Source organism: Phyllostomus discolor, chromosome 6 (genome assembly GCF_004126475.2).
Source record: "Phyllostomus discolor isolate MPI-MPIP mPhyDis1 chromosome 6, mPhyDis1.pri.v3, whole genome shotgun sequence".
In the NCBI taxonomy this organism is placed as follows: Eukaryota; Metazoa; Chordata; class Mammalia; order Chiroptera; family Phyllostomidae; genus Phyllostomus; species Phyllostomus discolor.
The window spans coordinates 155,948,340-155,966,763 of record NC_040908.2 but is presented as its reverse complement, the minus strand read 5'-3'; the positions used below and the strand labels follow the sequence as shown (position 1 = coordinate 155,966,763).

The following is an 18,424-nucleotide window of genomic DNA, read 5'->3' as shown; positions in this document are numbered from 1 at the left end:
TAAGATGGCTCTAGGCTTAGTTGTATTTAACTTCACTTGAAATAATTTTGTTAGATTGTATTGTGACAGCTGTCATATCAGCATGCATTAAAAAAACTTCTCAAAATTGGTGAATTTTTGTGTAGTCATTTTAATATCGAAGATGGAAGAAAATACACATTTTCAGCACATTATGCTTTATTATTTCAAGAAAGATAAAAATGCAATGAAAATGCAAAAAAGAAAATTGCAATGCATGGAGAAGGCACTGTGACTGGTTAAACATGTCAAAAGTGGTTTGCAAAGTTCCATGCTGGAGATTTCTTGCTGGATGATGCTTCACAGTTGGGTAGACCAGTTGAAGTTGACAGCAATCAAATCGAGACATTAATTGGGAACAATCAACGTTATACCATGTGGAGATAGCTGACATACTCAAAATATCCAAATCAATAAAGTCATTGGTGAAAATGAAAAATGTGTCTTTTATTTTATGGAAAATACCATATGGACTTTTGGCCAACCCAATACATTCCAGTCCTTGACCTTGAAGTGTTCACAATCAATCAATGGAAGGCTGCTCTACAAACCATTATTATCCTCAGAATAGTGTGATGAGCTTGATGAGGATATAATGGGAAAAAAAAAGCTTTCTTATTTTTATTGTATTTTTTTACCATTACCATTTATTCTAATCCCTCCTCCCCTTTGGGGAAAAAAATCTTAATTACCTAACTCAAACATATCATTTACTTAGCCTTGAATTCTCTAAGACCTTCCAAATAAAGGTAACCTGGATCTGCTCCCTAGTAGAGCAGTTTTTATGCCTGTCCTTTGGAATGTACATTTCCACTTGAACCTCTATTTGGGATGATAGATGTTAGGGCATTTATTAATGGTCTTTAGCTTCACTAAATTGAGTTTCTTACTGGTCTGGTGGTGATTGAAGGCTTTAGTAAGTTGTGTTTATTAAGTTTAAGTGGAGTAACACAGGCTTAAGAAACACACAGCCCTTGCCTGTGTGGCCCAGTTGTTTGAAGCATCCTCCTTTAAACCAAAACGTCTAGGCTGGGTTTTATTCCCACCAGGGCACATACCCTGGTTGTGGGCTCAATCCTGGTTGGGGTGTGTATGAGAAGGCAACCAATCAATGTTTCTCACATCCATGTCTGTCTGTCTCTCCAACGCCCCCACGCACCCTTTCCCTTTTTCTCCCTCTCTCTAAATGCAATGAACAAATGTCCTCTGGTGAGGATTAAAAGCACACACACACACACACACCCTGGCCAGGTAGCTCAGTTGATTAGAGTGTCGTCCAGATAAGCCAAAGTTGCAGATTGGATCCCTGGTCAGGACACATACAAGAATCAGCCAATGACTGCAAAAATGGGTGGAATAGCAAATCGATGTTTCTCTTTCTCCTCTCCCTTCCTCTCTCTAGAAATCAATAAATACACATACAAATCTTTCTTGACATATGCAGGAGACAAAATACAGTCAGACCTTGTAAACTGAGATTGAGGAAAACGTCCTATGAAAAAAAAATTAAAACTCATTGATAACCTATGGAGAGTTCAGAGACACTACTTTACTCAGATATTAATTCAGTGTCTCCTAGACTTGTCTCAACCCTTCATATTAAATTAGATGAATGAAAAATTGTATTTGCATGCAAGATTCTTTATCTAGATACATAGATTTGTAGTGAATCTTGGCCAATTTTGAAAGATTACATTTTACTCACAAGAAGAGTGTTAGTTTTCTATTTCATCTGTTACCTTCGTACCCATCTTGTATCATTGTGTGGGATTCCTCGAATTGAGAGAAGAGACAGGAGTCGTTGAGAGGGTTAGTGAAGCAGTACCGGCTGCCAGAAATCTTTTTTGGGCCTCTGAGTTGCCATGTGAAGAACACTGACTCTTAAGTTAAAGAAGTAAGCAGCTTACATAACGGGGTCTATATATTAACCCTGATGCTTAGGCTATTTCCTGCATCAATTTTTTCACCACTGGAGGAGAGAGAGGATTGTGATACTAGGAACTGATCATCTCCTTTGTTTTTGGAACGTTACCTGTATTGCCACAAAAAAATGAGGTCCACTCAACCGTGGTGTGGAATCTTCCTGGTTGGTCCTTAATTTGCTTTAAAAACTCTGTGTTGGAGGAGGCCCCTTAGTCCTGCAGACCTCTGGGTAAAGGGCAGCGGCCCCTTTAAACTATTAGTGTTTGCGGGAAGGGGGCCCAGGAGGGGCGGTCTCTCAGCACGCTCTGGGCCCCGCCCCTGGAGGAGGTGGTTCCCAGCGGGCCAGTAGCACCACTGCTGCCGACCGCCTGCCCCGGTATTCCTGCTGATTCTGCTCGGACTTTAGGGCCTCTCCCTGCCTGGGGAGCGTAAGTGTCAAACTGCGGGCGGGGGGTCCAGCATCCCGTGCCCAGGCCGGAAGCCCTGGTGGACAGTTCAGGGGACTTTCCTGGCCTATCAGCGGCTAAGGCCGGCGAAAAAGCATAAACAATGCCGGTTGCTGTGAGCTTTAAGCCTGGGGCATCTGCTCTACTTCTGGGTGGTGGCAGCGGCCCTAGAGTGCTTGTTTGGATGTGCAGTGATTGAGCAGTACCCACGACCTGGCTTTGCCTCCCCTGGTTCCTACAGAGAGTAAGGAGAGGATTGCTTTTTCCCGAGTATAACCTTGTTGAGCTGGATGGTTGCAGCTGAATCCAGTGCCCTTGAGCCTTGGGTCCTTAGCTTGGGATTTGGAGACCTGAGTAGTTTCGGGATGAGTAAGCGTTAGGTTTTCACCTACCGTGGTACAGTTGAGCAGTAACTCTTAAAGTTGACCTAATTCACAGCCAGGCTTAGTTTACATCCTCCCCAGAGGCCCGTGTTGTTGTCGGGTCCACCTTTTGGAGACATTGGCAGTGATCATCTGTTAGGGAGAGTCCAGTTAACTTTCTTTCCTGCTAATGTGTAAAGAGACAGCTCTTTATAGCTCTTCCCCTTCTCTGAAGGAATTTATGGGAGACCACCTTCCCAGGACTAGAACAGCAAGCATACCCAAGTTTGTTGAGATAACCTGCTAGAGAAGCAGTTCAGATTTATGGCTCCCTGATAATGCAGAATTCTCCAGCAAAAGGATAACTCTTGTCCTTGTTAATGGTAATTACCTGGAGACAGTGAGGCTTTTTAAAAGGAAAGGGCTGGTGGGAGGGACTAAATGGTCATTGTAGAAATACAATAAAGAGTAAATAAAAAATATAAAAAATGAAAAGTGAAGGAGGAGAAAAAGAGGAAACCCTTGTCATTTTCTTACCGGTTACCTAGAAATTTTGTCTGGCTTGGCCAAGTAATAAAACTCTTAAATTTTGTATGCCAGTTACATAATTGTTATGCTTCTTTAATCCAGTTACTTGTTCCTAGACATGATTTGAGTGTTTGTGTATTCTGTTTTATCCTTATTTTATAATTATTTTCTTTTTTGCAGTGAGACTATCATCACATCTCATCGGTCATTCAAAGATGTTTTTTGAGTGGGCAAAAATTTTCCTCAAACTTCCCTCAGATTCATTGTGTGCTTCTGCAGTAGCATTTCCTTAGCCAGAAGTGAGAGTCTAGGAATGGTAATCAGATCCAGATCTTTTGTATTGTGATAGTGAAGAGCTTTTTTAGGTCAAGGGCTTGGAAATTAGCCATAAAATAGTTCCACTGCCATAGCTTCTTCCTGAGTAGAAAGCTAAAACAATCTGTTTAATAGCTGTATAATTATTCTTACAGACTGTCAAGGTATAGGAAAGGTACTGGTGGGTACTGAGAAAGACTAGTGGCCTGGGAGACAGGAGGCACAGGTTCTAGAGCCAGCTCTAACATTGGTCAGGACTTCATCTCTTTGTGCCTTACTTCTATTTGGTTGACAAATGAGAACATTCATAGATTGCTTGAGTCTGTTATGATAGTATATAATGCATATTTAGTAGGTAATTTGTTATTTCATTGAATACAGAACTGAAAAGTCACGAAGTTGAAATTTATTCTAAGTTCTGCCTTTATGTGGGACTTTAGAAACATTTTTTAACTTCTGGTTTAAAAATAAACAATTACATTTAAACTTTTTCCAGCAATGGTGTGGACTGTATGGGATTTTAGCTTTTTGAAAGACATTTTAGATACATCAGTGGTGTGAGATTATATTATTTCTATAGAACGGATATATTTTAACTGCCCTTCTTACCTTTACCTCTGGTGTAAGCTAGGGTAAAACCTAAGAGATCTGAATAATTTGAAGTTTCTGAATATTTTGTAATATGGACTAGATTGAACCATAGCAAGCATTATATATAGTATTTCAAATTAATTTTATTAATGCTTTTCATTGTTGGCAATTTTATTCATTCTTAAAGCATCAAACCTTGCTATGTAATGAAAACTTGATTTTCTGTGTCTGTGTTTATAAAATCCAGACCCTTCTGTTCATCCCTGGTGCCTTATTTCTAACTACTTGAAGATCATATTTCTCAAGTCTGAAACCAAACTTATCATATTCCTTACCTCTCCTTCACATCCCCCAAACAAACAACCTAAAACAACTTTTTGACATATTTTTCTGTCATTGGTATCACTGTTCCCCCATCACCTAGACTGGGGTCTCCTACTAGACTTCTTCCTACTCACACATCCTTAGTTGCTAAGGCTTATTGATTCTACTCCTTTAATGAAACTCCTTTCAGTCTCTCCCGTTCACCTCCATTCCTACTTCCAAACCCCCTTTCTGGCTGCTATTTCTCTTTGCCCTGGAATACTGCAGTAATTCCCTATCAAAACTCTACTTTCAGTGTCGCAGGTTCAATTCCCAGTCAGGGCACATGCCTGGGTTGCAGGCCACGGCCCCCAGCAACCGCACATTGATGTTTCTCTTTCTCACTCTTTCTTCCCTCTCTAAAAAGAAATAAATAAATAAGAATGTAGGGGGAAAAAAACTACTTTCTTTCTCTCCCAATTCATTCTACATAGACTTTTCTAAAGTAAATAGGATCATATCATTGCCCTGCTTCAGTTTATCAGCATCCTCTGCTGTTTAGCTTAATAATCAGGATTCTGCATGATCTGAGCCTTATCTACCTTTATGGTCTTACACTCCAGTAAATGGAGCCATTCAGTGTTCCTCAAACATGCTTAGGACTTTTCTATACCTGAGACTGCCTTTCTTATTTTCTCAGTCTAGAACATCTCTTCCACTCCTGTTTTGTTTCATTTTTGAAAAAGCCCACCTATCGTTCATCACTAAGCTCAGATGTCATCCTTTCTGTGAGATTTTCACTGACCATCCCTCCCTCACTGGTGGTTAATCCTGTCTTTGAGTTCTCATAACCTTCATTTGTCCCTTGCTAATGTCACTTTCCATATACACTGTATTTTGTATTATTGTTTATTTACACATATTATTTGTTACTCCTGTGAACTCATTGAGCATATAATGGAAATTCAGTGAACGAATGTTTTAGGTGAAATTGGAATGGAGTAATTCCTTATTATTAGGTCCTACTATGAGAAGGGACTCTAACCTTTACAGCCGGCCTATGCACCTGTAAAGTGATTGGTTGCTTTAACAAATAAATCTCATTTCCTAAGAACTTTTATTAGTAACCTTTGTTAGTTTGGGGTTTTTTTTATTGAATTCAATGTTTTTTGAGATTGGCTTTTTTAAAAAGATTTTATTTATTTATTTTTAGAGAGAGGAAGGCAGGGGGAGAGAGAGAGAGAAACATCAGTGTGTGGTTGCCTCTCACATGCCCCCTACTGGGGACCTGGCCTGCAATCCAGGCATGTGCCCTGAGTGGGAATCGAACTGATGACCCTTTGGTTTGCGCTCAGTCCAATGAGCCACACTAGCCAGGGCTCACAGTCAATTTTAGAATATTCTTACTACCTCAGAAAAAAACTCCATACCCCCTAGTCTCCTAATATCCCCACACACCTCAGCCCTAGGCAACCACTGATCTACTTCCTGTCTCTATAGATTTGCCTATTCTGGGCATTTCATATAAGTGGAATATACAATATGTTGTCCTTTGTAACTGGTTTCTTTCACTTAGCATGTTTGCAAGGTTCATCCATGTTGTACCATGTATCAGTACTTCATTTTTTTAATTGTGGCAAAAGAAACATAAAAGAGACCATTTTAACCATTTTTAAGTGTGAAGGTCAGTGGTGTTAAATACATTGATAATGTTGTATGACAATCATCACCATCCATTGCCACAATCTTTTCATCTTATAAAACTTTATACCCATTGAACAATAACCCACTATTCCCCTACTCCATCCATCTACTGGAAATGACCATTCTTTCTGTCTCTACGATTTCAATGATTTTAAGCACCTCATATAAGTGGAATATTACAATATTTGTCTCTTTGTGACTGGCTTATTTCATTTAGCATAATGACCTCAAGGTTCATCCAGGTTATAACATGTCAGAATTTCTTTCCTTTATGGGGGGGGGGGTGATTAAAGATGTTTTATTGACTATCTTATTTGAATCTGCTTACAATGAAAACTGCCTAATATGTAAAGTAATGAATGAAAAGGTTTCTTTTAAGTCATTATTGAATACAAATTCACAGCTTAACACTGTGATTTAAGAAGAAAGCAGGAGAGCATGCAACTGCTCTAACACACAGGGTTAAAGAAAGGTAAAAGTACATTGCTTTGGTAACTCTAAATATACAAATAGAATATTTACCAGATCTTCCCTGTAGTCCAGCACTGCTTAATTTCCAAATATACAGTCGTTCAAAACCTGAAGGAAACATTAAAAATGTTCCAAGCTACTTTACTGAACATTAATGAATATTGTGTCTTCAAGATGTTAGAGCTAAAAGTACTATTGTTTTTAAAGTTAAAGGCTATGGGAATAATAAAAGTATCATTATTTTGTTTTGTTTAATCCTATAGATGGCTTTAAAGGGATCAATTATGTTAAAAGGAGATTGATCTCACAGAAATCAGTTTTAGAATGAAAGCCATCGTCTTGGAAAAATGTTAAGATTTATAACATTTTCCAACCAACTCATATTAATCTAATCACCTGTTTCTAAACAGTTTAATCAAGGGGGTTTCTATTAACACTCTTATTATATACTGGCAGTTGGAATGGAGTTCCTATGGTGCTATTGTGGAAACTTTTCTCTAAGATCTGACCCTAAAAATGACATCCATGTTTAGTGTTAAATTACTGACCTCTAAAGAATAAGGAATCAAAGGCATCGAGAGGCACAGAACTGATATTTTCACTGGGGAAACTCTTAGTCTCTTCTACAGCCAAGTCCTAACTATACCATAATCAAGTCTCATCCAACTCCTGATTAGCTCTTACCCTTTAGGAATTACATACTATGCTGTGATTAGATACTGAAGAAAATAAAAACATTTGAAAATAAGTGAGGCAATAGAAACATGGAATTTCTCACAAGGCCCTGGATCAAAAAAAAAGTGTAAGAGATCTTTTTTTATACTTTTTAAAGTTAACATTTCATAGATTTTTCTTTATCTTTTTAAAAATATATTCTATTCATTATGCTATGACAGTTGTCCCATTACCCTCCTTCATTCCCCTCCACCCTGCACACCCTCTCCCACCCACATTCCCCCACTTAGTTCATGTCCATGTGTCATAAGTTCTTTAGCTTCTACATTTCCCATACTATTCTTGCCCTCTCCCTGTCTATTTTCTACCTACCATCTATTTTCTACCTACCATCTACCATAAGTACCATCTATGCTACTTATTCTCCGTACCTTCCCCCCCTCCTCTTCCCACTCCCCTGTTAACCCTCCATGTGATCTCCATTTCTGTGGTTCTGTTCCTGTTCTAGTTGTTTGCTTAGTTTCTTTTTGTTTTTGTTTTAGGTGTGGTTGTTAATAATTGTGAGTTTGCTGTCATTTTACTATACATGTTTTTTATCTTTTTCTTAGATAAGTTCCTTTAACACTTCATAAAATAAGGGCTTGGTGATGATGAACTCCTTTAACTTGACCTTATCTGAGAAGCACTTTATCTGCCCTTCCATTCTAAATGAAAGCTTTGTGGGATAGTGCAATCTGGGATGTAGGTCCTTGTCTTTCATGACTTGGAATACTTCTTTCCAGCTCCTTCTTGCCTGCAAGGTCTCTTGAGAAATCAGCTGACAGTCTGATGGGAACTCCTTTGTAGGTGACTGTCTCCTTATCTCTTGCTGCTTCTAGGATTCTCTCCTTCATTCTTACCGTGGCTAATGTAATTATGATGTGCCTTGGTGTATTCCTTCTTGGATCCAACTTCTTTGGGACTCTGAGCTTCCTGGACTTCCTGGAAGTCTATTTCCTTTGCCAGTATGGGGAAGTTCTCCTTTATTATTTGTTCAAATAAGTTTTCCACTTGTTGCTTTTCCTCTTCTCCTTCTGATACCCCTATGATTTGGATGTTGGATCATTTAAAGATGACCTGGAAGTTCCTAAGCCCCTCCTCATTTTTTTGAATTCTTATTTCTTCATTCTTTTCTGGTTGTATTTTTTTTTTCTTCCTTCTGGTCCACTCCATTGATGTGAGACCCAGCTTTTATTCCATCACTGTTGGTTCCCTGTGCATTTTTCTTCATTTCACTTATTGTAGCCTCCATTTTTTCATCTAATTTGCGACCAAAATCAACCAATTCTGTGAGCATCCTGATCCCAGTGCTTTGAACTGTGGATCTGATAGATTGGCTATCTCTTGGTTGCTTAAAAGTACTGGTTGCAGAGCTTTCAATTCTGTTTGAACCATCTTTTTTTTTCTTTGGTCTGGTCAAGCCTGTTATATATGAGGAGCAGAGCCTTAGGTGTTCACCAGGGCAGGGTACCCCAGTCTCTGGGTTGTGACGTTGTATGTGGGGGTGGGGTCCGAGAGGGAACATTGGTGCTTGCTCCTGTCTTCGTCGGACCTCAATCCCTTCTGCTGCTTCCCCTGAGCAAACTGGGCCCCTCTGGTGCCAGTTCCCATGTGGGTGAGCTTGTGCACGCCATGGGACTTTGCAAGGACCTCTCCTGTGAGGCTGGGAGTCTCTCCCTGTGCCTCAACCCCCACAGGTGTTTTCAATCAGTGCCCCAAAGCTCTATTTCCCAGTGCCTAGATCCTGGGTTGCGCACAGTGCCTTGCTTCACAATTGCCGCCTCACTAGGCCTGCCGGTTACCACCCCTGGGCGGGGTCTACCAGCTGCCACTTGCATGGTCAGGGTCCACCTGCTGTGGTCTTGCACGCCCCGGATGCATTACGCACCTGGTCCCAATGCTCTCTGCTCTCCGTGCTGCAACCCATGCCTGGCTGCCCGACTCTGCCCCTCCTACCGGCCTGGATGAATGGGTCTGTTTTAACTTCTTGGTTGTCAGACTTCCATAAAGTTCAATTTTCTGTCAGTTCTGGTTGTTATTCTCTTTCTAAATTATTGTTATCTCTATCTTGGTTGTGCGAGGAGGCACAGTGTGCCTCCATCTTGGCCAGAAGTCTACATGAGATCTTTTGAAAATAATCACTAGTAGTGATCTTATTAATATACACAGATCATCACTTTGTTTAAATTGTCGTGTTAACTCACCAGTGAAATAGTAAACAAATCAACATTTTAAACAATTTTATAGATTGTCTTGTTGTTGTTACTGTCACTCTCAACAATATACAAAAATAATGCTACTGGACTATCCACCTATCCCATCTCCATGTCCTGCAAAGTCCTAGGCCCTGGAAAGAGACTGATCATCAGTCTTCACTGTAGATGTCCCCTGCAAAGGGTAGGTGCAGGTGGCTGTCAGTGACACTGGGCAATTGAGATAAATCTGACAGGCTCTAGATCTGGGACCTGAGTTCTTTGCACACCAGGGAAACTGGCTAGCTTGTGTTTATATTCTTCCAGTTTATGTTCTTTCTCTGCAAGGGCTTCCTTTTTGACAATGAAGAAAATCTGCTAACATTCTAGTGAGTTGCTTCCTATCATCTATTTCAGCTGCAAATCTGTCATTGTAATCTGCAACAACATACAAACATCCTCTACCATTTTAGAAAGCCTTTCTCCGGATTCTTTATCCGTGATCTAGTAGGGATGTTTCTTGGACTTAAACAAGTGAAGAAGCTATCCTCTGTTGAACTGCCATATCACCTGAAGCAGCATTTACTAGATCTCGTAATGTTCTAATGGGATCTAGAGTCTGTGGTGGTTCCTTTGGAGATCCTAGAGAGGAACAGTTTTCATTTTCATCCACCTTTATCTGTTCGTAACTTCGCTTCCTAGCTTCTTATAGCCATACAGAGCGTGCTTAAATTGTTCTAATACATCATTTTTATAAACAGACCTTTCCTCTGGGTTCGATAACTCTTCCATGGTGTTTCTTACGACTTTCATCAGTTTCACTTGAAATGTGCTTAAAAGCCTCCACCTTAATTGGTGCAGAATCTTTGTAAACTCTGGCCCCTGCCTTTTGCTGTTCTGAGTGACATCACTGGCTAGGTAGAGAAAGGTAAGCTTCCTGTTTGGTATGGTTTTAGGCAGCTCCCATACTAGCACGGAGATGATAGGGCCAGAGTGCTCCAGGTGGTGGTGGATGAGTCACAGGGACAAGGTTGCTGAAGTCTGACAGCTTGTTTTCCAGCGCTGCCTCAGAGAAAACACTGTCCCTCAGACACCACATTCACACTGTCCCATGCAGTGGGGCGAGGGGAGGAGAGTTTCGCCAAACTCACTGCGATCTTGCCCCCCCCCTCCACCTTTCACCACACTATAACCAAGGCCCCATGCAAACTCCAGAATTTCTTTACTTTTTTTAGGCTCAGTAGTAGTCCATTGGATGTGTAGACTACTTTTTGCTTATCCATCAGCGAATACTTGGGTTGCTTCTATATTTCAGCTACTGTGAATAATGCTGCTATGAACATGGGTGTACAAATATCTCTTGAGAACCTGTTTTCAATTCTCTGGGGCATCAACCTAGAAGTGGAATAGCTGGATCATATGGTAATTCTATTTTTAATTTTCTGAGGAACCGCCATACTATTTTTCACAGCAGCTGCACTATTTTACATCCCCACCAACAGTGTACAAGGGTTTCCAATTTCTCCATATCCTTATCAACACTTTTTTTTTCTTATAGTAGCATCTTAATGGGTATGGGGTGGTATCTAATTGTAGCTTTGATTTGAGTTTCCTTAATGATTAGTAATGTTGAACATCTTTTCATATGCTTATTGGTCATTGGAGAAATGTCTATTCAAGTCCTTTGCCCAGGGTTTTTTGTTGTTGTTGTTGAGTTTTACAGGTTCTTTATGGCACTTCATTTCTTTTTATTACTGAATAATATTCTTGTATGGATTTACCACATTTTATTTATTCATCAGTGGATGGACATTTGACTTGTTTCCATTCTTCATCTATTATGAATGATAGTTTGGTTTCAACTTGCTGTGTATATTGAAGACAGTAGGCCCTGGCTGTATAGCTCAGTTAGCGCATTGTCTCAGTTAGAGCACATAGTAAGAAACCACCAATGAATGCACAAATAAATGGAACAACAAATCAATGTCTCTTTCTTTCAAATCAAAAGAAAAAAGAAAACAGTACTGCTTTTCTCTGAAGAAACCATTCAAGCTTTTAACTTGTGTGACGGTTCATGAAATTGTTAACTTCGATTCTACACACATTTTATTTTATACTAACTCTGAGGTTACTAATTACTACTTTTTCAATATGTTCTTAATGTTCCCAAGGCCTTTACTTTCCTTTGTGATAATGATTAAAATTTGCAGTAGCGGCAAAGCTTAGCTTTTAAATAGTGGTTACTTTAATGACCTGCCCCACCCCAAATGTTCTTGAATTATATAGTCAGACATTTAGAACTAATAGGAGTTATGGAGATCACAATCCACTACCCTTTATTTTTTTTGCTAATCGCAAAGAAAGATTTTCCTTTTCAGCTGGTAGAGTTAGCTCTCAGTGGAATGGGAGGGAGAGTTGAACTTCATGAGTAACTCCAAGTTACAGTTAAACATGTAACCATTCTTCTCTTAACCAAAGACAGGTTAACAGTGTATTAAGGCCCAATTGAGTAGTTAGGCTTGATTATTAGGCTACTGCTGATTAGGGATGATTTCCTTTTACCAACTAACGGCATTTTAAATTTCTCTAAATTACCTGAGCTGTTTTGGAGGCAAATAAACTTGTCTTTTATATATATTTTCATTTGCTCTTCATATTTTCATTGAGTTAAATAATCACCAAAATAAATCTTATTATTTATAAAGTATGAATAGTTTTCACTGTAGATCATTTAGAAACCAGATACAGATACATTATAGGAATTTCACCAAACTAGGAATCAAGAAATCTTTTGCAGACCAGCCTCCCCCATATAAGTGACTGTTGCACACTTCTCTAGTATTCATCTCAAACTCAGCTTGTCCAAATTCATCTATATCCCTCTCTTCCACCCCTCTGCATTCACTCTGTAAGGACGTTCTTTGACATTCCTTAATCCATCCATTTTTCTCCATCAGCATTCCTACTACCACCCTTAGGTCCAGGCTACCATCATCTTTCATTTAGACTACAGCCTCCTGATTTTCCTCCACTGTTACTGCCCTCCGAGCCATTCTTCACATTGCTTTTACGTTCACATTACAGAGTCCTCAAACAAGGCAAGTTTGATAGAATATGCATTTTTTTTTTCTACTGACAATCCTTCAAAGTCTCCTTTTACCTTTGGGATAAAGTCCAAATTCCTTAACATTGCTTATAAGACCTTTTAGGGTCTGATCTTAACTACTTTGCAGCCTGACTCTACACCCCTTACTTTCCTTATTGCATTTTATACTTTACCCTCACTGAACCTGTTTCTCAGTTCCTCAGACCACCATAATAAAAGAAGGTAGAGTAGGTTCTGTGGCTATTTCTAAACTCTCATCTGTATTTCTGTACTTATCTCTGAATGATAAGTTTGTGAACCAGCACACATCTTTGAACCACACTTTGAGTAGCTCTGAGTTGTAGTACACCACGTGAATTAATTTTACAAATGAAATTTTAAATGGCAAAGCAAGTTATGGAGGATTACAAACAATAAGATAACACTTTCTAAAGCTCACAAGTGCAGTTAATTTTGGTGTTTAGGAATATGTGACTGTAACTATAGCATAGAACTAAACAAATTCAGGGAGGTGCTTCTGTGGGGAGAAGGATGGAGTAGGAAAGAAATGAGCAGGTACAATAATAATATTGGTAGTTTCTAATTTTCAGGTTGGGTGGTAGGTCAACTTTATTGTAATGCTTCATAACTCATTGCATATGTTTTCTTAGATATGTAAAAATTAAATTCTAAAATTAATTTTATAACTAAAATAATTATGGGGAAAAATGAGTGGAGAAGTGCTTTTTTCCTTAGTGGATCAATCCTGGAAGAAGACAAACACAGAGGCAGAGCAGGAGTCCTCAGCGTCACATGCTTGCACAAACACTGCATCCATTATTCAGTGACTGGGAGGCTTGGGAATGAAGCAGGCCTTTCCTTTCAATAGACAGATCATAAACACCAACTTTTAAAAACTCAGACTATAACATGGTAAAAGCCATTTCAGAAAGTATAACAATGGCATCTAAATTTTCTGAGGCACTTAGGCTGATAACCTGTTTCTTCATGTTTCCAAAAGTAATGAACAGGAGCAAAAGTATTATAGTGAACTCATAGAATACTGACAGTTGAATATTGTTGTCGACATTCTGTTGGTTGGGAAATGGTTTAAAAGATTTCGTTGAGTGTTTCTCTTTGAAAAACAAATGGGGAAAGATTGCTTTTGCAGCTCAAACTTGGGCCAAGGAAGTAATGTTAGATGTTTCCAACCCAGGCTGCACATTAGATCACCTTGGGACTTAAAAAAATAATAATTTATTGAAGTGAAATTCACATAACATAAAACTTAACCATTTTAAAATGAACAATTCAAATGGCATTTCATACATTCACAATATTATGCATCCACTACCTCCATCTAGTTCCGAAACTGCAGTAAAATGATTTCCATCATTCTGCAGTAAAATTCCTTAGCCATTAAGCAGTTTCTACTCAATTCCCCCTCTCCTCAGCCCCTGGCAACCACCAGTCTGCATTCTGTCTGTATGAATCGCTCTATTATAATTCTAGATATTTTCATATAATGGAATCATATAGTATGGGACCTTTTGTGTTTGGCTTCTTTCACTTGGCATCATGTTTGTGAAGTTCATCCAGTTGTAGCACATATTAGAACTTCACTCCCTTTTATGGCCGAGTAACAGCCCATTGTATGTACATACCACAATTTGTTTATTCTATCCGTTGATGGACGTTTGGGATGGACGTTTGGGCTACTTTTTGGCTGCTGTGAATAGTGCTGCTATGAACATGCATGTATGTGTACTTATTGGAGTACCTGTTTTCAGTTCTTTTGGATATAAAGCTAGGAGTAGAATTGCAGAGCCATATTACTCTGTGTTTAACTTTTTAAGGAACCACTAAGTTGTTTTACATGGTGACTGGACTATTTTTCATTTACTTGGGGAACTTTAAAAATAAAGAGATCTCATAATTAATTTTTATTGTATTTGACAAACATCCGTGTACAACTGTTTGAAAAATTACCAAAAAAGGACTGGTGCCTCACTGTAGAGTTGGAGAAGTACTACATAGTTGATTCATTTTTGTTGCTATATAATACCACACTGCATGAATATACCACTATTTTATTCATTCTTTTTGATATACTTATGAAGTGTTTCCAACTTTTCACTTTCATGAACAATAGTGCTATGAATAACCTTGTATAGGTCTTCATCAATATTTAGGGTGTATACCTAGGCATGGGGTTTCTGGATAGCAGGGTATGTGCATCTTCAACCTAAATAATGCCATACTATTTTCCAAACTATTGTACTGTTTTATCTACTCCATTGCTGTATTAGAGTTTCTGTTCTCTATTAAGGTTTGACTCCTACTCTAAAATGCACTGCTGTTATTTTACAGGGTCCTGGGAACTTTAGAGCATTCTTAAAGAAAGTTCCACTTACTCTGATAAACTTTTACAATTCAGTCTTTGAGTATTTAACTCTTCTTGGAACATTTCCTACATTTTCATGAGAGGGAACAGGTTATAAAAGAAGAGGCATACGCCCTGGCTGGCGTAGCTCAGTGGATTGAACGCAGACTGGGAACCAAAGTGTCCCAGGTTCGATTCCCAGCCAGGGTACATTCCTGGGTTGCAGGCCATAACCCCCAGCAATCGCACATTGATGTTTCTCTCTCTCTCCCTCTCTCTCTCTCCCTCTCTCTCCCTTCACTCCCTAAAAATAAATAAATAAAATCTTTAAAAAAAAAAAAAAAAGAAGAGGCATAGACTTTGAATCTTAGTGTGATCTCACTGCCTGCCAGGTTTGTTGTTTTAGGCAAGTTAATCTTTGTGACCTTAGTATGTAAAGTAGAGAGACTATCTTTCATGTAGTTGTTAGTACAAAATTAGTCGACATTCTTAACAAGTACTTTGCATAATGCCTGATTCAAGATAGGCATTATCAAGGTATACATTCATTAAACAAACATTTGTTGAAGATATATTTATGTCAGACCAGGACTGGGATAGACAGGAGAAATAAGCAAAATCCCTCTATGTTATTTATAATATTGAAAAATTGGAAGCAATTTAAATTTCAACAGTAGGATTGATAAAAATGTAGTGCTATGCAGCCTTTAAGCATCATCAGGTTCTCAAATATAGGAGAATGTGACCATATGAGAAAAAGATTTCCCTCTTTTTTTTTCTCATGTAATTTATACACTGTCTATGCATTGAGAAAAACTTGGAAGACTCAAGTGGACACACACTTTAGTATTCATCAAGGGGATGAAATTTTGTTTAATACTTTCTTTCCTTATATATTTTGTGTACTTTCCAGATTTTCTGCAATTAGCATATGTACTTTCATAATCAGAAAGAAATGTTATCTAAACAGTAGCACAAATTATTAAAGGAATGTTGACTGTAAACCTCACTAAAAATTGTTTAAATATAAAGTTTATAAAGGAATAGTTCGAGGGGAAAATTGGGATAATTGTAATAACATAATCAATAAAGTATAATTAAAAAATAAAGGAATAGTTCATCCAGGGATTTGTTTTTTTACTAGTTTACATAAACATATTGACTGAAGTCATATTTACCAGAGTTAGAGAGCTGGGTAGCATTGAGAATTTTCCATATTGAATACTTTCTATAAGGAATTTTTGTTTAACAGCTGAAAGTATGGTGTTCTTTGAACTTTTTCTCTTGCCTTTTCTTAAAAATTAATAGAGAGAAACACTGATTTTTGTTGTTGTTGTTCCACTTATGCATTCATTGGTTACTCATATCTGCCCTGTCTGGGGATCCAACCTACAGCCTTGGCATATTGGGATGATGCTCTAAACAGCTGAACTACCTGGCCAGGGTCATCTTCTCTTGCCCTTTTAGAAGGCCAAGTAGCTCAGCTCTTCAGTTTTATTCTAGCTTTGTTATATAATCTAAGAAGTTCCCATTTGGGAAACTACATAAGTATAATTTTTAAAAAACAAATATCTGTCTGGAGTTTTCAGTTGACTTATTTTTTCTTGCTTTTACTTTTAAAATCCTCTGTTAAGGTGTACCTAAACAAAGAATGGGCTTTTTTAATCTTATTGGTGCATCGTGATAAAATAAAGATGTCAGAAAGTAATTTTGTCTTAAGAGACTGCTTAACCCTAGAGTTAATAGATATCAATTTTTATTTAATTAGGAATTACGCTTAACTCTAAGGAGAAACTGGAAGCACAATGGGAGATGATAGCGAGTGGCTGAAGCTACCAGTTGATCAGAAATGTGAACACAAGGTAAGACTTTTCTGGAACTCAGATTTCGGTGTCATTGCTAATTTTGTCAGCAGTTATATTGTGTAGCATATAGTTTAAAGCTACCCAATGAGTACACAGTACAACTGAAAAGCAATGTACTTTGGAGATTGGGTAGGTTCAGCAGGATGATTCATGTTTGAGTTGACACATCTTGAATGCCATATTCTGACGAAGTAGTAACAAATACTTGAAAACTTTGTATCTAACTGAGATACATTTATAATGGCCTGCTATGAATTTTAGATGACCTTAGCAGAATATCATAAATATTAAACACAAGAAAAGGTTTATTAGACAATCTTTTTTAAAAACTATCTGAATTTCTTAAACTCCTTTTTTGTTTCAGCTTATTGCATCCTTTGTTCAGATATCCTGGTATAGGGTGGTTATTTCTCTCCCTCCCCAATTAACAATAAATAATAATAGTATTATTGTTTTGTTTTTCAAAATACTACTTTTCTTTTAGCTGTGGAAAGCAAGATTAAATGGGTATGAAGAGGCCTTGAAGATCTTCCAGAAAATAAGAGATGAAAAGAGCCCAGAATGGTCCAAATTTTTAGGATTGATTAAAAAATTTGTGACTGATTCCAATGCAGTGGTTCAGTTGAAAGGATTAGAAGCTGCACTTGTTTATGTTGAAAATGCTCATGTAGCAGGAAAGTAAGTATTTCTTTTCAACTCTGCTGTTAAAAATCCCTGTCTGGTGCTACCTGGATAAATCTATATATATTCATGCATCACTGTTCTTAGTTATTAGCACTCTTAGAATATATTAATTTTCTTTCATAGTTCCTTGGTACTTGCTTTTTTTTTCTTTCTGTCTTTATCTGTTCTCAGAAGTCTGAATGGTATGTGAGAACTCTAAAAAGGAACAAATTAGAAGTCAGATCTTTTTTTACCGTAAAGTTTGATGAACAAGTGATGTTTTTTCCTTTTAATCCTTTCACATGGAAATTACTCTAGACTAAGAAGGAAAATCTTCAGTAGCTTTTAGAAAAAACTGAGAGGCTGTCAGCAAAGAAATTATCAGAATTTCACTGAAAATATTGGGGCTTTACAAAAATCTTGGTCTAATATCCCGGCTGGATGATCTTAGAGTCACATCTGTACCCTGTGGTCATAAGGTATCTTTCTATTTCAGCCTGTGACTCCTCTCCCACACCTCTTAAACCTGGTCTTTCTAACTGCAGTCTTTCTGTCATTGAAAGGAGCTTGCCCACATGCACACCCACCAGTGGGGGCCCTTGATTTGAGGGTTTTGTTACACCGCCAAGTCTCCCTTGCCATTAGTGAAATAAATAATTGTTTTTTTAAATTTCTTTCTTTTCTGATACCAGAAACATTTCTGACAAATGCTGCATATGCCTCTAATTTCCGATAGCATAGGTTTTATTTAATTTCAAAGAGACTCAAAGCAGTAAAGTTATTGTAGTCTTGCCAAGAAGTTGGGAGGAGCCTTTTGTTGCTAAAGGTGCATGCATATCCATTCCTTCTGTGAAGACGTTC

At 38.1% G+C, this 18,424-nt stretch overlaps 1 protein-coding gene and 1 pseudogene across 9 annotated transcripts in view; one reads left to right on the top strand and one right to left on the bottom strand.

The window, feature by feature from the left end:
• The window catches only part of CKAP5 (cytoskeleton associated protein 5), an 88,231-nt gene that overhangs the window by 15,662 nt on the left and 54,145 nt on the right, over positions 1-18,424 (top strand). For 5 of the 9 annotated variants that reach the window (XM_028516486.2, XM_028516485.2, XM_028516483.2 and 2 more), the window contains exons 2-3: positions 16,804-16,897; positions 17,385-17,578. In XM_028516486.2, the coding sequence (XP_028372287.1) occupies positions 16,841-16,897; positions 17,385-17,578 (251 nt within the window). In that variant the 5' untranslated portion in view covers positions 16,804-16,840. Of the gene's footprint in view, positions 1-2,250; positions 2,370-16,803; positions 16,898-17,384; positions 17,579-18,424 lie in introns of those variants that run through there. The other 4 variants (XM_028516488.2, XM_028516487.2, XM_036029335.1 and 1 more) reach the window with 4 other exon arrangements.
• Positions 9,523-10,962, bottom strand: LOC114498998 (annotated as a pseudogene).